We start from the raw sequence: 22,481 nt of genomic DNA on the forward strand, positions 1-22,481 counted from the left end.
AGGATGCTACAGACTCCAGAGAAAGCAGGATATCCTGCTGACACTTTGATTTTGGACTTCTGGCCCCCCAAACTGTGAGATAACAAATTCCTGTTGTTTAATGGGTAAGTGGTATCTGTTAATAGCAGCCCTGGCAAACTAAGACAGGAACTTTCCAGATACTGCAAGTGACCAGTCACTGAAGCCATGGCAGACACCACTCCGTGACCACAGCACCTGAACCCGCAGAGCTCCAACCACCCTTCTTGAGCCAGCAGGCTACTCAGCCACTCCCAAGTGATCAGAACTGGCACTAGTATTGAAACTTATCCGCCTTTACCGTCCACATTCTTAAAAGCTCCTTGGGAGTCTGGTTTAGTGGAAAGAACATGGGCTTTTAAGGCAAACAAATTTGGCTCACATCCTGGTTTTATGACTACCAGATAAATAACCTTAGGTTAGTTATTTAAATCCCTCTGGGCCTGTTTCCTCCTCTGCAAAATGGGGTAATTTCGGAAGGAGGAGCCTAAGATGGCGACTAGGTGAGACAAAGAAAAAAACACCTCTGTGGAAAACACTAGATAAAAAACCAGAAAGGACCCAGAACACCACTTCCAAAGTAGCATCAGCTGGACAAGTTCTGTTAAAGCCACAGGGAATGTGCTTTTGGTGAAACCAGGAGTCTGCATTCTGAAACGAAACCCTATCAAGCAAAACAAATGCCAAGAGGCCAAAAACAACAGAAAATCTTAACGCATATGATAAAACCAGACGATATGGAGAATCCAGCTCCAAACACACAAAACAAGATTTTGGAAGAAACGTTATACCTCGCAAAATTAATTAAAGAACTACAATCAAAGAACGAAAACATGGCAAAGGATTTAAAGGACATCAAAAGGACCATGGCACAGGATATAAGTGCCATAAAGAAGACCCTAGAAGAGCATAAAGAAGACATTGCAAATGTAAATAAAAAAATAGAAGATCTTATGGAAATAAAAGAAACTGTTGGCCAAATTAAAAAGACTCTGGATATTCACAATACAAGACTAGAGGAAGCTGAACAACATCTCAGTGTCCTAGAAGTCCACAGAACAGAAAATGAAAGAACAAAAGAAAGAATGGAAAAAAAAATAGAAAAAATCGCAATGGATCTCAGGGATACGATAGATAAAATAAAACGTCCAAACTTAAGACTCATTGGTGTCCCAGAAGGGGAAGAGAAGGGTAAAGGTCTAGAAAGAGGATTCAAAGACATTGTTGGGGAAAACTTCCCCAATCGTATACATGATATAAACACACAAAGCATAAATGCCCAGCGAACTCCAAATAGAATAAATCCAGATAAACCCACCCCAAGACATATTCTGATCAGACTCTCAAATACTGAAGAGAAGGAGCAAGTTCTGAAAGCAGCAAGAAAAAAGCAATTCACCACATACAAAGGAAACAATATAAGACTAAGTAGTGACTACTCAGTGGCCACTATGGAGGCGAGAAGGCAGTGGCATGACACATTTAAAATTCTGAGACAGAAAAATTTCCAGCCAAGAATACTTTATCCAGCAAAACTCTCCTTCAAATTTGAGGGAAAGCTTAAATTTTTCACAGACAAACAAATGCTGAGAGACTGTGCCAATAAAAGACCTGCCCTACTTCAGATTCTAAAGGAAGCCCTACCAACAGAGAGACAAAGAAAGGAGAAAGAGATATAGAGGATTTTAACAGACATACATAGTACCTTACATTCCAAATCACCAGGACACTCATTTTTCTCTAGTGATCACAGATCTTTCTCCAGAAGGGACCATAAACTGGGACATAAAACAAGCCTCAAGAAATTAAAAAAAAAAAAAAAAAACTGAATATACTCAAAGGACATCCTCCAAACACAATGGAATACAAATAGAAGGCAATAATTTTTGAACTATAACTCCACTATTTACTTCCTACATGATAAAAAATACATAAACTCTAAGGACAAATCAGTGGTTTTGAACTGAATGTAAAATATGTAATTTTAGACAACTACATAAAGGTGGGGGAATGAAGGAGTATAGGAACATAGTTTATGTGCCCTATTGAAGTGAAGGTGGTAACAAAGAAAAACAAGATGGATAGGGATTTAAGAGGTTAATTTTAAGCCCCACAGTAAACACAAAGAAATTATCAGAGAATAAAACCATAGAGATGAAAAGTAGAGTCTGGGTTAAGAGAAATGGGGGAAGGGGCAATGGGGAGTTAAGAAAGGAGCGTAGGGTTGCTGTTTGAGGTGAAGGGAAATTTCTAGTAACGGATGGTAGGAAAGAGCATAACATCATTCTAAATCTGATTAATCTCACTAATGGAAGTCTAGGGAGGGGGTGGAATGGGAAGATTTAGGCTGTATATATGTTTCCACAATTGAAAAAAAGAAAGAAAAAAAAAAAGACAGTCTAACTAGATGACAACTGAATGCTAAGGATGAACTTGAATGGGATTGGAAGGTGGAGGACAGGTGGCTCAAAGGGACACAGTTGAGACATAAGGAAAAGGAAATACAGAATGTAAGCATTGTATCATTGTTGAATCTCTTATACTTAGCTGTGCTTAATGGAATTACATAAAAGAATGTTCTTGTTTATGGGAAGTACATACGTGAATTATAGTGTATGTTCAAGGATGTGTGCAACTAACTCTCATATGTTCAGAAGACAGAGAAATACATGATGGATGATAGGGAGGGAGGGAGGGAGGGAAAGAAATAGTGATGTGACAGCATGTTAAAGTTGGTGGATTGAGCTATCGGGGGAGGGGGGTCAGGGTATGATGGAATTCTGTGTATGGGGCTAGTATTATTTTTGCAACTATTCATGTAGCTTTGAATTTATCTCAAAATAAAAAAAAAAATTAATAAAAAAAAATGGGGTAATTTCAACTCCACAGAATTATCATGTTAAAATGGGACAATGCAGCTTAAAACTCAGCAGAATGCCTGGCACACAGTGGGCCCCCATTAAATACCAGTTCCCTTTCCCTTATAGAGCTTAATCTTTTGATTTAGTCATAGAACCCTGCAATCTTACTTTCAAGATAATGAGAATGGCAAACTCTCCCTTAATTGATAATATTGATGGCCAACAGAGTTAATCACACCAGTTATACAAAAAGAATTATTAATTTGCCAGTAATTCCACTTCTTTATAGGTCTGTGCTTCCATTTGAGTAAGGGGGTACCCAATGGTTTGTCAAGTCAATGATGAGTATTAACAAAATAAGAGAGGAACATTTAATGTACAGGAAAACATCTACTTGTTCTTAGGTACTAGCTGGCATCTAATTATACTGCAAAAAACAAATCCGCTAATTACAAACGGTTCTTTAACTTTTGCTGCTTTAGCAGAATTTATTAACCATTCATATTTGTTATTTTATCCTTTGAAAATAAAACTATAAATTCTTGCACTGACCTCCTCCCCCACCAGACCCACATGCAACCTTTCTGTTGGAGCTAATAAGGCTTTGCTATGCAGCCACCCTGTATGGGTCTCACCAGCTTGGGGAAGGGGTAAGAAATGACAGAGGGAAATTAGTTGGGAATATGAGAGGAGTTTTGGGAGAGCTGTCTAGGGAAGTGATAAGTCAGGAAGACTTACTGGAGGAAATTACAAGAGTTTCAGGAACAAAGTAAGATAGAATAGAAAAATGAACAGGGCACTCCGGAGATACAGAGAAGGCAGGGCAGAAGAAAAGGGCTGGGGTCCCTGGTTGAGAGCCTAGGTTCTAGCATCAGATACGGGTTCTAATCCCTACTGATCTTGGGCAAGTAACTTAATTTCAATTTCTTCATCCGTGAGGATTGAGATAATGCGTTTAAGTGCTACAGGTGGTGTGATTGTGGTTGTTGAGATAAGTGACTTTAAAGAAGAATCAAAAGACAGGTGTGTAGAGGGACCTGAACAGGTATTTATACACCAATATCCATAGCAGAATTATTCACAATAGCTCAAAACAACCCAAGTGTCCAAAAGATGAATGGACAAACAAAACATGGTATAAACATACAATGGAGTACTATTCAGTCGTAAGAAGGAATGAAGTTCTGATACACACGACAACATGGATGAACCTTGAAGACAACACGCTGAGTGGAATAAGTCAGACACAAAAACACAAATATTGTATGATCTTGCTTATATGAAAACACTTAGAACAAGCAAATTCATAGAGACAAAAAATAGATTAAGCTTACAAGGAGCCAGGAATAAAGTGAAGGAGGAGTTACTGTTAACTGCGTGTAGAGTTTCTGTTTGAGGTGATGGAAAATTTGGGTAATGGATGTTGCTCAAAATTTCTGTTTGAGGTGATGGAAAATTTGGGGTAATGGATGTTGCTGACACAACATTGTGAATATAATTAATACCATCGAATGTGCACACTTGAAAGTAGTTAAAATGGGAAATTCTGAGTTGTATGTACGGTACAACAAAAAACTTTTTTAGTAGGGACCTAGGGTTTGACAATATTCTCCTTTTATGAATTTTACTTTTAAGCTATATTATATCATAAAGGGAAAATTTTGTTTGGGGAGAGAAAAAAAAGGTGCTTAGAAATCCCAAGAATGGAAGGTGAGGTAAGAGGGCTATAAAGCCTTACTTTGGGGAAAGGCGTTTCCATGTACACTTACTTTGAGAGAACCACAAGCCCGAGGAAAATAGATCATGCAAGCCTTCATTCCCTCCAGCGCTGACAGCTCACACTGTGGGAAAACAGAAAGTAAGGAGGAAGGATGTGCCTGAGAGCCCAACACACCCACATAAGCCCCACCCTGTAGAGTCTCTTCTCCAGACCATCATTTTTCCCGGCCCCTCCCTCTTACTTCTTCAGTCCTATTCCCCAACCCATCACATCCTTTAATCCAAACAGCACTGCCTTGAGTGAATGCAAGCACGGCAAGGGGCCAGATGGGGGCATCTCACCTCTGGTCTCAGACCCAGCAGGGAAGTGAGCAGGCCAGGAAGGTGGTTCATGGAAATGTCCCGGAAGAGAGGAGGAAGCTGCGCTGCGTATCGGAGCAGGTCCCTCAGGATGGCCACGGCCAACTCCATGGTGGGGGCTGGGTCCTGGGTCTAAGAAAGCGACAACATCAAATGCTTCCAACCTCAGCTTCAGTGCCACCAGGAGAAGGAATGGGAGGTTTAACAATACGGAGCTTTTGAAAAACACCACTGTTATTGTCAATATTACCATCAAATCTACAATCTGTAGAAACAGAGGGCATGAGAGATACAGATTATCCAAAAGTAACATATTCGTCTACAGAATGGACATGTTTACATTTTAGTTATCTGGAGTCCCAGGAATTTGTTTGGGAAGAAAAGTAACAAAGCTACACCTTAAAGACATGACTAACTGGAAGATCTCAAGAGTTTCCCAGCTGGAAATGGAGAACAGCACCTTTCAGACTCAAAAAAAGAAGTCTCAGCCACAAAAGAACTGCCCCACCTTTCCAAGCTTGCTATCTAGCTGGCTTAGACCTACCCTAGAACACATGGAGAAAAACTATTTGGATTTCAAAGGACTACCCTGGAAAAATAACATGTATCTAAGGAAAAAATATACAGCACATATCTCCTGCTACCCCAAAGGCCGTGTGTCAACAAAACAAATGAGAATGTGCATTAAGAAAGTAAGAATAGGTGGGTCTACCAACTACAATAGGACCCTTGACACTGTCTAGTAATCCTACTGCATTTCTCTCTGTAACTCTACTACTCAAACGCCTCAAACTTTCAAACCTTACCTTCTCCCACCACTGTCACCTCTGTTATGACCTTGCCTACAACTTCACAGAGAAAACTGATGCCCAAAGATGGGAGCTCTGTCAGCTTCCCTCTACCCAACCCGGAAGTGCAATCTTTATCCTCACACCATTCCCTGTCTCCTCCTGTTACACTAGAGGACCTTCTCGTCCTACTACCAGCAATCCCTCCACTACGCTTTACATACTGCACCCCCTTCCTCCCTGAATCTTTTTTTTTTTTTATTAAATTCAGTTTTAATGAAATACATTCACACACCATACAATCATCCATGATATACAGTCCACTGTCCACAGTATGATAACATAGTTATGCGTTCATCACCACAATCTATCTCTGAACATTTTCCTTACATCAGAAAGAACAAGAATAAAAAATAAAAGTGAAAAAAGAACACCCAAATCATCCCCCAATCCCACCCCATTTGTCCTTTAGTTTTTATCCCCATTCCTCCACTCATCCATACACTAGATAAAGGGGGTGTGATCCACAACGTCTTCACAATCACACTGTCACCCCTTGTAATCTACATTATTATATAATTGTCTTCAGGAGTCCAGACTGCTGGGTTGGAGTTTGGTAGTTTCAGGTACTTACTTCTAGCTATTCCAATACATTGAAGCCTAAGAGGTGTTATCTATATAGTGCATAAGAATGTCCACCAGAGTGACCTCTTGACTCCATTTGGAATCTCTCAGCCACTGAAACTATTTCGTCTCATTTTGCATCCCCTTTTGGTCAAGAAGATACTCTCAGTCCCACGATGCCGGGTCCACATTCATCCCCACCTCCCTGAATCTTATCCTATCAATTAGCCCTCCCTCTCCTGCATTTCCATCCAGTCCCTCTCAAACGGATTCTTCCCACTGACATTCATACATGCTCAAGTCTCTCTCATCTTTGAAATCCTTCTCGAGTCCATACACCACTTGACAAAACCCAGTTACTGTCCAATTTCTCTCCCATACCTTTACAGCCAAACATCATGGAAGGACTCCCTATCTTCCCTGCTTCCATTCCCCTTACTTCTCATCTCATGCCAGTCCGGCCTCAGTGTCCACTGCACCACCGAAAACACTTTCACTATAGTCCTAATAACCCCTAAGCTGCTCTATTTGATAAACAATTTTCAGTCCTCATCTTGCTCCCTCTCATGAGGGCATAAACACAAGTGACTCCTCCCTCTTCCCTGAAATACTCTTCCCCTGGATTCCATCCACCCATAATCCTGCTTACCTCCATTCTCTCTGCTGCTCTGTCTCAGTCTCCTTTGTAAACACATCCTACCTGACCATTAAATGCAGAGAGCCTTAAAATCCAGTCCTTAGACTCTCATCTCAATAGTATCATCCTTGGCTTCAGTTACCATCTAAAGGCTGAAGACTCCCTCCCCTTTGTGAAACAGACTGGCTGAAGTCCTCCCACCACTCAGCCCCTGGCCACTTCCACACCCACCAGATGAGCAGTAAGCTCACTACGAGGCTTCCACTGGATGCCAAGGCCATACCCCTAGCATTTCCACCCCACCCACCCCCTGAACCTGGTTTTCTTCCAGTGTTCCAAAACCAGGAGTCACCCTGGACACATCCTTCTCCCTGACCCTAACCCATCATCAGGACCTATCTGTCCACTCAGCCTCCTAAACCTCTCTCAAACCCATCCACTTATCATTTCTGTTGCCACCAGCCTATCAGAGCAATCAGGAATGCTGCCCTAGATTCTTTAGTTGCCTTCTTTCTGCTTCCGCCCAGGTTCCTTTCTAATCCTTTCTCCACACAGCAGCCAGAGTGGTATTTTCCAATGGAAAGCTGACATATCACCACTACTACCTCTTTACCCCTACTTGAAAACCTAGAAGGATAAAAACCCAAAACCTTAAATGTCCCACAGGGGCATACCCGGCTTGGCCCCCTTCCACCTACCTCTTCAGCCTCATCTCACTATCTCCAGCCACACCAGCTAGCTTCTGAGTCTTCAAAAGGGCCAAGCACCTCTTCTCCCAAGGCATTTACATATTTAGAAAGCTTTTTAATCCTTTCTTGGCTCAATTAACTCCTAATGATCAGTTCCAAAAAGCCTTCCCTGAACCACTGACCTTCATCGCCACCACCCGCCATCCCAACCTGGGTCAGATTCTCTTGTTTTGTTCTCAGAGAACTGTACTCTTTGTTCTTTGCCTTCAGAGCACCTACCTCAGTTTAGTATTTCACACTCACTTGTGTAATCATTCAATTAAAGCCTCTTCCACTAGAATAGGGATCAGCAACTATAACCTGTGGGTGCCTATTTTTCTATGACCCACAAGCTAAGAATGTTTTTAACATTTCTAAAGGATTAGGAAAACACCACCCAACACACAATATGCAACAGAGACCATATGTAGGTTATGTAGTTCACAAAGCCTAAAACATTTACTATCTGGTAAATAGTCTACCTGCACTAGACTATCAGTACCACAAAAACAGAGGCTATGGGCATCTTTCTACCTTCTCCCCAGAGCTTAGCACACAGCTTACCATATGTGCTTAGAAAATATATGTTGAACAGCTAAGTGGAGATGACATCAGAGGTTGTAAAAGTAGAAAAACAATTAAAATGTTAAAAAAGGAACAAGGGTAGGCAAAAAAAAAAAATTAAAAAAATTAAAAAAATTAAAAAAATCAAACACTAGAGAAAGGAATTTTAGAGATGTCACTTGTTAGAAAAACTAATAAGGAAGTTATATTGTGTGAAAAGTCAGATGAATTCAAATAACCCAGGAGATAAAAATATCAGAAAGTTAAAAATAATGTTCTTATTGGGAACTCATCCTTCCCTCCACCAGGAAATTGTTTGTAACTATTCTGTCAGCCAGAAAATTAAATGACTGGCCCCAAAGAACACAACACACCCAGGATGGACAACTGGGGTGGAGGGGAGTGAATTCTTACCTGCAAGACCTGCTGAATGCTCCGAAGCCAAGAGACACAGTGTTGCTGGAACATCTCTGTGGGGCTCTCCCCTACCAGCAAGGAGAGTAGACACAGGCCCTCAAACCTTGTAAGAATGGAAAGACTGATGACAAGCGGGTGGAAGCTAGACTTCAGAAAAACTATTTACCAGTCTTCTACTCTCACTGGGCTATAGCAAGACTGTACCCCAAGATCCGCTATGGTTTCTAAGTCTTGAAATACTTGGAAGACTTGGAGTGAGGTAGGGGCAGCAAGGAAAGAAGGGAGAAGTGACCCTAGGTGGGGAGTAGGAAACCTGGGAGCTGGAAAAGGTTGGGTTCAACTCAACTGAGCTCATGAAAAGAATGAAACTCCTCACCCTCTAGGGAATGGAGTAATCTCTTGGATCCATGGGGTGGCAACAACAGATGGACAGATACATAGCCCACTTCCCAGAAGAAAAAACAGCGTTAAGGACTTACCGAGTTTTGATAGATCCAAGTCGTGCATTACTGAGACCCACCAATGCCCCAACAGCTGAAAGGTTCTGGAGGAAAGAAAATGAAGTGAGTCAGGGGTAGGATGCTAAAGACACAGGAGAATTTATCCAAACCTTTCCCTGCCGCAGCATCTATGAGGGCTTTTCTGAAGTCACACCTCCTCTGAGGCCAAAAGACCATTCCCTAGAGGCCCTCAGTCTTTGCCCCATTTGCTGTGGGTATAACACACAGCAGCCTGTCCCTCAGGCTTTCAAGTTACGTCTTGCCTGGACCCTTCCCCCAAGCCCTACCCAACAAATCAGTGCTATACGAAGGACAACCCTAACACTTCCCAATACCAGATGTCAGAGATGGGTCTGTTTCACCTCTGTATCCCTGGAAAGCATCCAGCACAGAGTAGACATCCACCAATGCTTGCTGAATGGACATGAACTCATGTTACCCCTCTTCCTTCACCCCCAAACAAATCTCCTCCTGTTCTGGGCTTCATTAGAACTATTAGGAACACCAACACAGACCCAATCAGCCAAAATGCCCCTTAACAGCCCTCCTCTTTCCTGTTTGGAGCACCCCATAAGATGTTCTGTCCCCGACTCTCCCACAAGTAACCTTTCCACCTCCTAAATGGCCACACTCCTCTCAAGGTACCTCGATCTTCTTTATGGTACTTATCACTCATTCTCACAATATACACACATGATGCACTGCATCAGGTGAAGGAATACAGAACTAAATAAAACAAATGAGGTCCCACTCTTATGGAGGCAAGCGTTCGTTTACTTATCCAATCAATATGTATTTAATGCCACCTTCAGGGGAGGCCCTGTTTTAGGTGTTGAGTTTATATTCTAGTTAGAGGAAACAGAAAATAATTCAACCAAACAAACATATTGTACGTCAGATGGTGCCAAGTGCTCTGGGGAACAATGATGCAGGATAAAAGAAAGCAGGAAGGAAAGGAGTGCCTAGAGGAGAGAAGGATGGTTAATATTTTTTTTAGAGCAGATACAAAAGTCCTCTCTAAAAAAGTGACATCCAAGTAGAGACCTAAAGGGAAGTGAAAGAGCAAGCAAGATACACTGATACTCTCATATACTGCTGGTTAGAATATAAAATGGTGCAGGCACTGTGGAAAACAGCCTGGCAGTTCCTCAACAGTTACCACATGTTCCAGCACATCTACTCATGCGAAATGTACCCAAGAGAAATGAAGACCTACGTACACACAAAAACTTGTACACAAGTGTTCATAGTAGCATTATTCATAATAGCCAAAAAGTGAAAACAATCCAAATGCACATCAACGGATGAATGGATAAACAAAATTTAGTACATTCATACAATGGACTATTATGTGGCCATCAAAAGGAATGAAGTTCTTTTGTGTATCAAAGGTCTTCACCATGAAAGTAAAAAGATAATGGTAGAAAATATTTGGAAGGTACATAACTGATAAGTGTTTTATATCCAGAATATATAAGAAAACCCTACAACTCAACAACAAAAAGACAAACAACCCAATTTAAAAATGAGCAAGATGTGAATAGACATTTCTCTAAAGATATGCAAATGGCCAATAAGTACATGAAAAGATGCTCAACATCATTAATGATTAGGGAAATGCAAATCAAAACCATGAGATATATCCATTCACTAGAATGGCTACTATTTAAAAAAATGGAAAATAAGTTTGGAAAGGATGTGGAAAAATGGAAACATTCATTGTTGGTGGGAATGCAAAATAGTGTAACTTCTATGGAAAACAATGGGGCAATTCCTCAGAAAATTAAGTATAGAATTACCATATGACCTGGCAATCCAAATTCTAGGCATATACCCAAAAGAACTGAAAGCAGGGAATCAGATGTTTGCATACCAATGTTCATAGCAGCACTATGCACAATCGCCAAAAGGTGGAAGCAACACAGGTGTCCAGCAACTGATAAGTGGATAAATAAAAAGGGGTATATACATACAATGAAATATCATTCAGCTGTAAAAAGGGATGAAGTTCTGATACATGTGACAATATGGATGAAACTTGAAGACATCATGTTGAGTGAAATAAGCCAGAGAGAAAATGACACATTGTATGATATCTCTGATATGGAATAACTAGAATAAACAAATTCATGGTAAGAAACAAGAATACGGGTTACCAGGGGCTGTGGTGAGGGTAGGGAATGGTGAGTTAGTGCTTAATTAGTACAGAGTTTCTGTTTGGGGTGATGAAAAAGTTTTGATAATGGATGGTGGTGATGGTAGCACAACAATGTGAATGTAATTAACATCACTAAATTATATATTTGAAAGAGGTTAAAAGGGGAAATTTTAGGATATATATATATGTTACTAGAATAAAAACACAGGACTATACAACACAGTGAACCCAAATGTAAATGATGGACTATAGTTAACAGTATAATTATAAAAATATTCTTTCATGAATTATAACAAATGTACCTCATTAATGCAAGGTGTTAATAATAGGGAAGTATACGGGATCTCTGCATTTTACATATTTTATGCTTATTTCTGTATACCTACAACTTCTCTAACAAAAGAATTTAAAAAAAAGGGGGGAAAGTTTAGGGTGTGTGTATGTATATGTGTATGTATGTATGTGTGTGTGTGTGTGTGTGTGTGTGTGTGTATATTACTAGAATAAAAATTAAAAAAAAAAAAAACCCATAGGATTGTAAAACACAGTGAGCCCTAAATGTAAACTATGGACTACAATTATAATAATATTCCTTCATCCATTGTAACAAAGGAGCAGGTTACAGGGGTGAGAACCAGTTCAGTTTTAGAAAATGTTAAACCAGGGATGCCTGTTTAACATCAGAATGGAGATGCCAAACAGGAGCCAAGAGGAGAAATCCAGGTCAGAGATGTGACTTTGGGAGTTGTCAGCCATGGGACTGGATCAGATCACCCATGGGAGTGAAGGTAATTAAAGAATAGAGGCCATGCCAGGATTGGGTTCTTGGGCACAGAAACCATCAGAGGCCAGAGAGATGAGGATGAACCAGTGAAGGAGGCTGAAAAGGAGTGGCCAGTGTGGTAAGAAGAGAATCAAGAGAGAGAGAGAGGTATGCCAGAAGCCAACCGGGAAAGGTGTTTCAAAGGAGAGGCGATCACCTGAATCAAATGCTAGAGGCATTTACATAATTTCAAAGTATCTCTCTACAAGACACTAATTAATTAGAAAGGGAAAAATCCTAACTTTACACAGAAACAACCTGGCAGATACCACACTAACTCAGTGATCACAGTTAACATCAACCAGTAATGGAACAAATAGACATTACATGCCTCCTGACATGACACACAAAGAATGACACAATGTCATTTCTGCGGTACTCCTGCAAAAATGCATAACCTGAATCTAATCATGAAGAAACAGCAGACAAAACAAACTGAGGGACATCCTACAAAATAACTATCCAGTACTCTTCAAAACTGTCAAAATCATCAGGCAAAAATCAAGGAACCATTTGCTTAGAGACATTGTGAAGACGGCTGTTGAAAGCTGATGCTGACATTTTGGAGAACGCCAGTTTGAAATGCAACCTGGGAGCAAGCAGATGCCAGCCATGTGCCCTCCCAGCTAACAGAGGTTTTCCGGCTGCTAATGGCCTTTCTCCAGTGAAGGTACCCTATTGTTGATGCCTTACCTTGGACACTTCATTTCTTGGACACTGCCATTTCTTGTGTTATGCATAACGGTAGCATTAGCAAACCAGAACACTATTCTTCTTATAATAGAGAAAGGAAAATTTAAAATATTTATTGACTTCTGGGGAGGAAGTAAGGATGGGAATTAGATTCATGTATTAGCTACTTGCCCAGAACTGCATTAAGCCCCCTGTAACCATTCTAAGAAAAGTTTATTATTCCCATTTCATAGGTATGGAATACAAAACTCTGAAGACACACAGGCAGAATGTAGGTGAACCATACTTAGCATCCATGTTTTTCTGAAACTAATGTCTCTGCTGTTGGTGCTGTACTGCACTTTTTAAAAATGTATATTTATTCACCTTGCTATTAGCACTATTCTAAATGTGGTATTTTCATTTATTAAATGAAATTCCTAAATAGGTGAGAAAAGAAAGAATGAAAGGAAAGTAAGAAGAAAGGAAGGAAGGAAGGGAAAGAGAGAGAAAGCAAAAGCTAGAGAAGAGAGAAGAGAAAAAGGGACTGGAGATGGCAAGCTTTTTGCTTTCCAAAGGTAAAACCAAGACAGACAGTTGACTTTTATTTTCCCTTTTCTTTGGACTAATTTCTTCAGTTTTTATGAGATAGCATTTACTTTCCACATATATCTGAAAACATTAAAATGCCCTTTCTCTTAGAATACAAAAGAATCCCTCTGTTATTTGCTTAAAAGGCTTTAGGGAATAGAGATGGACTCTCCAGTGGTCATTTTTCCTGAAGTTGTCACATGAATACCAATGACACTGTCTGAAGCTTCCCAATACTTTTGCATACATAGAAGGTTCTCATCTCTAATGAGTTCTTATATTATCCAGTCCCAAATGTCCTCTGCATTCCTTTGTTGCTGCTGTTTTTAAATATAGATAAGAAACATGACATTAAAAATGTTTTGCTTATACATTGCCATTTGACATTCATGGACAAATCCACAAGTGTCATTGTTGCAGAAGGTTTAATAAAAACACCATGCATGTCTCAAAAAAAAAAAAAGAAAGAAAGAAAGAAAACATGAGACAGACAGAAAGAAAGAAAACATGAGAGACACGACAACTTAATGCAATATGCGATCCCTGATTGGACCCTAGATCAGAATTTTTTTTTTTTTTCTGTTGCTGTAAAGAACACTCTTAGGACAACTGGCACAGCTTGAATAAGAGCTGTAGATTTATTGTACCAATGTTAATTTTCTGGTTTTGATGATGGAATTGGTTATGTAAGAGAGCATTCATTCTTTTTAAGGAAATACTCACTGAAGAACTTAGAGGTTAAAGGGCTTCATATCAGCAACTCACTCTTAAATGGACCCAGAAAAAATATACATCAAGAAAGAATGATAAAACAAATATGCATTTTAACTGTTGACATTAGGGATATCAGGGTGAAGGGCAAACAGCAATACTTTGTACTATTCTTTCAATTTTTCTGTAAATTTAAAATTATTTCAAAATAATGTAAAACACAAAAAGAAGAAGAAAAGGAGAAGAATTAAAGGCAGTAAGTATAGACCACTCTTTTGAGTAGTTTTGCCATAAAGGGGAAATGAGGCAAGACCTGCAGGGTGAGGATGTTGAACTTTACACTGATGAAGATCCTCTAAAGAGAGAAAAACTAACAGGGGCAGGGAGAGGGGGAGCACTGCTGAAGGAGTGTACTTGTGTCAGTGGAGAGAGGACGAATCTAGTGCAGGAGTGGAGGACTGGCCTTAGATAGGAGCATGGACAACTCGTCCCTAGTAAGGGGGGAGAAGGCAAAGCATATGGGCACAAATCCAGGCAGGCTGGTAGATACAGCTGCTTCTACTTTCCCAATGAATGGGAAGAAAGGTCATAAGCTGAGAGTGAGGATGGGGGAAGGTAGCAGACATGTGAAAAGAAGGAGAAGGTGCAAATAGCTGTCTAGGAAACTGGAAAGGTGATAGGATTTCTGGACGACACTAAGGGTCCACCTGTGTCAACGGCCATGAATTTACAGTGAGACCAGTAAGCAAGGATGTATGTTCTCCTCTAGCTACAGTGAGCTGTTGCAAGTGTAGGCACAGAATAGAGTTTAACAGGGATGGAGTATTGCCAGGTGAGTACAATGAAGAAACAGTAGGGCAAGGAAGTGAGTATAATGAACCATGGAATTTAAACTGGGTAGGAAAGGAAGTGAGAACATGACAGATAATAAGTTAATTTCGTCAAATAGTAGTGTTAGGAAAGAAACAAAACAGGATAATGTGACAGAGAATGAATGGAAGGAGAAGGGCTACTTTATTTTAAGGTAGGATGTCAGGAAAAACCTCTCTGAGATGGTGGCATTTAAATAAGCAGCTCACCTTCTCATGAGTTTCCCAGCAAAGAGTGAAGGAACTGACAGGCCATGCCCTCAGCAAGCTCTAGAATTTACCCAGGCCTGGGAGCGGCAGCACAGTTAAGAACAGAAGGGAGTTGTATGAGGTCAAGAAGAAAGCAGAGGTTATGCTATATATTGTGCCTTGTGCAATCATAAGTTCCTATAGGGTTTTAAGCAAGAGAATGCTGTAATCTTACCAATGTTTTTAAAAAGAGCATTGGCTACTGGCTGGAGGACAATACTAAGCCTTGGGGACACAGAGGCAGAGTAAGTCACTGCCTCTGTCCTTCAAAGCACGTACATTCACGGGGGAAATAATATATGTGACTGGCTTTAAAATAATCCAGAAAAAAATAAATAGGTGGGTTACTGGGGGGAAAAAACAAGATTAGCAAAATATCCATTGTTAAATTTGGGTAACAGGTGCACAGCACAGGGTGGAGTGGTCTAAAACATTTTTTTTTTTTTTTGTATATGTCTGAAATTTTCCATACGCTTTTAAAATTACACACAAAAACAAATCAATTCAAAGCATATACAGCTAAGTTGTGTGTAGGTAGGGGAGAGGGTTTGTATGCATATGTGAAACAAATAAATAGATAATTTCAGCATGGTCTAATAAAGAGCAGTTAATCATTTGTGGGTAGGAAAAGTTTCCCAGAGGCAGTAGAGAATTGAAAGGATTTCTTGGGCTGGGGGGGACAGGCAGCAAAGGAAGGGACTCTAAGCAGAGAAGAGTAAGTAAAAAGGCCCGAGGCAAGAAAGCACAGGATTTTAAAAGGCAGCAAACAGAATCAGAATTTTATTTTAGAAAGCTCATCCTGGCTGCTGTGTGAGGAATGGATTCAAGAGCACAAGATTGCAGGGAAGGACCAGTTAGGAGATTGTGGCTATAATCCTAGCTGAAAACTGTGACTCGTGCTAAGGTAGTTCTGTTTTGGAACTCCTGAGTTTACTGTACCTATGGGAAAGCTAAATTGGAGATTAAGCCTAGATGGATAGACCAACTGATGAGATCGTTTCTCATCTCAAATAGACTAGAAATTCTCTGAGGGAAAGGACCATGTTTTACTTAGCTACCTAGAGATGAGGTACAGTACCTCGTACATAACAGATCCTTGGAGGCGGGGCAAGATGGCGGAGTGGTGAGGTGTAGACTTTAGTTACTCCTCCAGGACAGTACGTAGAAAGGCAGGAACTGCATGGACTGGACACCGCAGAGCAATTTGACTTTCGGCATACTTCATACAATACTCACAAATGCATGGAACAGCTGAGATCAGCGAAATCTGTTAAGTTCTCATGGCCAGGGGACCCATGCCCCTCCCTGCCAGGCTGAGTCCTGTGGGAGGAGGGGCTGGTGGTGCTGGGAACCAGGAGGGAAAACTGCAGTTGCAGCGTTGATTGAAAACTCAGACTGCTGATCAAAACTCCAAACATAGATAGACAGACCAGACATAGGAGAATCCGGGAGCAGTCAGCCCAGTGGAGAGAAGATAGGGCTAGCAAAAACAGCAAAAAAAAAAAAAAAAAAAAAAAAAAACAGAGATATTTTTGGAGTTCTGGTGAACATAAAACAAAGAAGAAGGGCAGGGCTCAAACAGAATCAGGCTCATATGCAAATCCAGAGTGCTAGGTCCCTTGTCTGAAGAGCCCATTTCTCTGCTTTCTTGATTGTAACTTAATGGCCCTTATCTCCTTGTCTCTTAGCATTTCAATAGCCCATTAGACCTGCAAGGAAGGCCCTTCTTTTTCTTTTTTTTTTTAAACCTTTTTTTTTTCTAAAACAATTACTCTAAGAAGCCCATTAAAGAAAGCCTCAAAGACTTGCAATCTGGGCCCAGGCAAGAGCAGAGCTAAGATAGCTTTGAGAGACAAAGCAGTAAGTCAAATGGCTGAGGAAATTCGCTAAACACCACAACTTCCCAAGAAACGGGGAGCGTCCTGTTACACCCATCTTCCTGGAGGGCTGGGAATGCTCCTGCCCAGCACCAGCACCACAGCCCACAGCTGCCCCAAACACAGTGTGACAAGAAGTGTTTCGAACAACAGTTGCACACACCACAATATCGGGTGAGGATAATAGCCTTTTGGGCACCCGCAGCTAACTGTCCTGGAGCTGGGAAGGCGGAGCTGTGTGAAAAGGGGGAAATTAACATGCCCCATTCAGCCATCCTTTCAGCAGACTGGGAACACCCCTACACAGCCCTTTGGCCCAGAACTTCCCTTGGGGGACAGCGCTCACCTGTGACGTGGCAGAGTCTTCCCTCAGCAGAGGACCTAGGAGGGCACAGCGTGGAAGAGGGACCCACTCGCAAGTCCCAGGGACCACACGCCAATACCAAGGACTTGTGGGTCAGCGGCAGAGACAAACTGTAGTGAGACTGAACTGAAGGATTAGACTATTGCAACAGCTTTAAATCTCCAGGAACACCAGGGAGATTTGATTATTAAAGCCGCCCTCCCTCCCTAACCACTCAGACACACACCCCACATTCAGGGTGGGCAGCACCAACTACACACTCAAACTTGGTGCACCAACTGGACTCCACAAGACTCACACCCCCACTCAACACAAAGGCAAAGTTGGGGAGAACTGGCTTGAGGGGAACAGGTGGTTCGCAGATGCCACCTGCTGGTTAAAGAAAGTGTACTCCACGAAGCTGCAGATCTGACAAATTAGAGATAAGTGTTTGAATCAGCATACATATCCTATAAGAACCCTATCAAACTGAGCAAATGCCAAGAGGCCAAAAACAACAGACAATTTTAAAGCATATGAAAAAACCAGACGATATGGATAACCCAAACCCAAACACCCAAATTAAAAGTTCAGAGGAGACACAGTACTTGGAGCAATTAATCAAAGAACTAAAGACAAACAATGAGATCATGGTACAGGATACAAAGGACATGAAGAAGACCCTAGAAGAGCATAAAGAAGAAATTGCAAGAGTAAATAAAAAAAGGACCATCTTATGGAAATAAAACAAACTGCTGACCAAATTAAAAAGATTCTGGATACTCAGTACAAGACTAGAGGAAGGTGAACAGAGAATCAGTAACCTCGAGGATGAGAGAACAGAAAATGAAAGAAAAGAAAGAATGGAAAAAAACTGAAAAAATCAAAATGGACCTCAGGGATATGACAGAAAATATAAAACGTCCTAATATAAGACTCACTGGTGTTCCAGAAGGGGAAGAGAAGGGTAAAGGTCTAGGAAGAGTATTCAAATAAATTGTTGGGGAAAACTTCCCAAATCTTCTAAACACCATAAATACACAAATCATAAATGCTCAGCGAACTCCTAATAGAATAAATCCAAATAAACCCAGTCTGAGACATATTCTGATCAGATCATCAAATACGGAAAAGAAGGAGCAAGTTCTGAATGCAGCAAGAGAAAAGCAATTCAACACTTACAAAGGAAACAGCATAAGACTAAGTAGTGACTACTCAGCAGCCACCATGGAGGCAAGAAGGCAGTGGCATGACATATTTAAAATTCTGAGAGAGAAAAATTGCCAACCAACAATTCTTTATCCAGCAAAGCTCCTACAAATTTGAGGGAGAGCTTAAATTTTTCACAGACAAACAAATGCTGAGAGACTGTGCCAATAAAAGACCTGCCCTACTTGAGATACTAAAGAGCCCTACTGACAGAGAAACAAAGAAACGGGAAAGAGATATGGTGAAAAGTGCAGTACTAAAGAGATTCAGTATGGGTACGTTAAAGGACATTAAGAGAGAGAGGGAAAAATATATCTGACAAACATAAACCAAAGGATAGGATGGCTGATTCAAGAAATGCCTTCACAGTAATAACATTGAATATAAATGGGCTAAACTCCCCAATTAAAATATATAGATTGGCAGAATGGATTAAAAAAAAAATGAACCATCAATATGTTGCATACAAGAGACTCATCTTAGACACAGGGACACAAAGAAACTGAAAATGAAAGGATGGAAAAAAATATTTCATGCAAGCTACAGCCAAAAGAAAGCAGGAGTAGCAATATTAATCTCAGATAAAATAGACTTTAAATACAAGGATGTTATAAGAGACAAAGAAGGCCACTACATACTAATAAAAGGGGCAAATCAACAAGAAGAAATAACAATCATACATGTTTATGCATCCAGTCAAGGTGCCACAAAATACATGAGATAAACACTGGCAAAACGAAAGGAAGCAATGGATGTTTCCACAATAATTATGGGAGATTTCAACACATCACTCTCTCCTATAGACAGATCAACCAGACAGAAGACCAATAAGCAAACTGAAAACCTAAACAATCTGATAAATTAATTGGATTTAACAGACATATAAAGAACATTACATCCCAAATCACCGGGATACACATTCTTCTCTAGTGCTCATGGAACTTTCTCTAGAATAGACCATAGGCTGGGACATAAAACAAGCCTCAACAAATTTAAAAACATTGAAACTATTCAAAGCACATTCTCTGACCACAATGGAATACAATTAGAAGTCAATAACCATCAGAGACTTAGAAAATTCACAAATATCTGGAGGTTAAATAACACACTCCTAAACAATCAGTGAGTTAAAGAAGAAATAGCAAGAGAAATTGCTAAATATATAGAGACGAATGAAAATGAGAACACAACATATCAAAACCTACGGGATGCAGCAAAAGCAATACTGAGGCTGAAATTTATAGCACTAAACCCATACATTAAAAAGGAAGAAAGAGCTAAAATCAAAGAACTAATGGAGCAACGAAAGAAGCTAAAAAATGAATAGCAAACCAATCCTAAACCAAGTAGAAAAAAAGAAATAACAAGGATTAAAGGAGAAATAAATGACACGGAGAACGAACAAACAAACAAACAAACAAACTAAAAAACAACAGAAAGAGTAAATAGGAGAGAAACTAAGATGGAGGCTAGGTGAGACAGGGCAAAAAAACACCTCCGTAAAAAACACTAGATAAAAACCAGAAAGTGACCCAGAATACCGGTTACAGCGATGCGCCAGCTGGACGAGGTCTGCTAGTTCCACAGGGACCATATACTTGGTGAAACAGGGAGTCTGCATTCTGAAACGAGTGAGTAAGCTGGCTGGAAGACCCGCAGCTGCACAGCGGTCTGGGGAAGCCAGGGCTTGGCGTTTGGAGACTGACTGGCTCTTTTTAAACAAACAAACAAACAAAAAAAAAAAAAAGGGGGGGGGGAACCCAGGAGAGGCTGCAGTTGTGACAGTGGGAACCACGCAGTAAAACATAGCAAGAGGAGGCTGCGCCAACCTCTCGGTGTCTGGCCTGGGGGATAGTCTGCTGCAGATACCCTCGGGGCCAGTGGAACAGAGGGGAGAGCCGGAAGGTGAAAGAAACCCCGCGGCTAGCAGCTGCCTCCCCGGAGGGCTGGATAAACTCCTGCCCGGGGCTGTGCCAGTTGTCCTGGAGCTGGGAAGGAGGAACTGTGCGAGGAGAGGGGTGTTGAGACACCCTGTTCGGACATCTTTGCATCAGGCTGGGAGCGCCCCTACACAGCCCGGGGGCCCAGGGCTTCCCTTGAGGGACAGCGCGCACAGGTGACGGACGTAGCACAGCATTCCCTCAGAAGAGGCTCTTGAGGATTGCAGCTGGGCAGGGGGACCTGCTTGGAGAATCCAGGGACACTACGCCAAGTCTGGTGGTTTGTGGGACAGTGAGAGAGAGGGTCTGGGGCTGAAATGAAATGAAGGCTTAGGCTCTTGCAGCGGCCTTGAATCTCCGGGAACCTGGGGGATTTGAATATTAAAGCTGCCCTTCCTCCCTGGCCACCTGTACACATGCCCCATATTCAGGGCGGGTGGCTCCAGCAACACAACCAAACAGTTCTCCAACTGAACCCCACAAGAATCATTTCCCCATACACCACGGGGACAAGGTGGAGAACTGACTTGAGGGGTATAGGTGACTCACAGACGCCATCTGCTGGTTAGTTAGATAAAGTGTACGCCACCAAACTGTGTTTCTGAAAAATCAGATTGGTATATTTTTTTTACAACTTGAAAGAACCCTATCAAGCAAAGCAAATGCCAAGAGGCCAAAAACAACAGAAAATCTTAATGCATGTGATAAAACCAGATGATATGGAGAATCCAACTACAGACACACAAATCAAGGTATCAGAAGAGACACTATACCTGGCACAATTAATCAAAGAACTACAATCGAGGAAAGAAAACATGGCAAAGGATTTAAAGGACATCAAGAAGACCATGGCCCAGGATATAAGCAACATAAAAAAGACCCTAGAAGAGCATAAAGAAGACATTGCAAGAGTAAATAAAAAAAATAGAAGGTCTTATGGAAATAAAAGAAACTGTTGGCCAAATTAAAAAGACTCTGGATATTCACAAGATTAGAGGAAGATGAACAACGTCTCAGTGTCCTAGAAGTCCACAGAACAGAAAATGAAAGAACAAAAGAAAAAATGGAGAAAAAAATCGAAAAAATCAAAATGGATCTCAGGGATACGACAGATAAAATAAAACGTCCAAACTTAAGACTCATTGGTGTCCCAGAAGGGGAAGAGAAGGGTGAAGGTCTAGAAAGAGGATTCAAAGACATTGTTGGGGAAAACTTCCCCAACCTTATACACAATATAAATACACAAAGCATAAATGCCCAGCGAACTCCAAACAGAATAAATCCAAATAAACCCACTCCGAGACATATTCTGATCAGACTCTCAAATACTGAAGAGAAGGAGCAAGTTCTGAAAGCAGCAAGAGGAAAGCAATTCACCACATACAAAGGAAACAATGTAAGACTAAGTAGTGACTATTCAGCGGCCACCATGGAGGCGAGAAGGCAGTGGCATGACACATTTAAAACTCTGAGAGAGAAAAATTTCCAACCAAGAATATTTTAACCAGCAAAACTCTCCTTCAAATTTGAAGGAGAGCTTAAATTTTTCACAGACAAACAAATGCTGAGAGACTGTGCCAATAAAAGACCTGCCCTATTTCAGATACTAAAGGGTGCCCTACCAACAGAGAAACAAAGAAAGGAGAAAGAGATATAGAGAATTTTAACAGACATATATAGTACCTTACATCCCAAATCACCAGGACACTCATTTTTCTCTAGTGATCACTGATCTTTATCCAGAAGGGACCATAAGCTGGGACATAAAACAAGCCTCAAGAAATTAAAAAAAAAAAAAAAAATTTGAATATACTCAAAGCACA

The 22,481-nt window shown here is 40.9% G+C and overlaps 1 protein-coding gene across 1 annotated transcript in view; it reads right to left on the reverse strand.

The window, feature by feature from the left end:
• PELP1 (proline, glutamate and leucine rich protein 1) overlaps nt 1–22,481 on the reverse strand; it is a 69,782-nt gene that overhangs the window by 12,075 nt on the left and 35,226 nt on the right. The window contains 4 exon segments of the mRNA XM_037810011.1: nt 4,649–4,720; nt 4,941–5,090; nt 8,714–8,819; nt 9,196–9,260. Coding sequence (XP_037665939.1) covers nt 4,649–4,720; nt 4,941–5,090; nt 8,714–8,819; nt 9,196–9,260 — 393 coding nt within the window.

This window comes from Choloepus didactylus, chromosome 18 (assembly GCF_015220235.1).
Source record: "Choloepus didactylus isolate mChoDid1 chromosome 18, mChoDid1.pri, whole genome shotgun sequence".
Classification (NCBI taxonomy): Eukaryota; Metazoa; Chordata; class Mammalia; order Pilosa; family Megalonychidae; genus Choloepus; species Choloepus didactylus.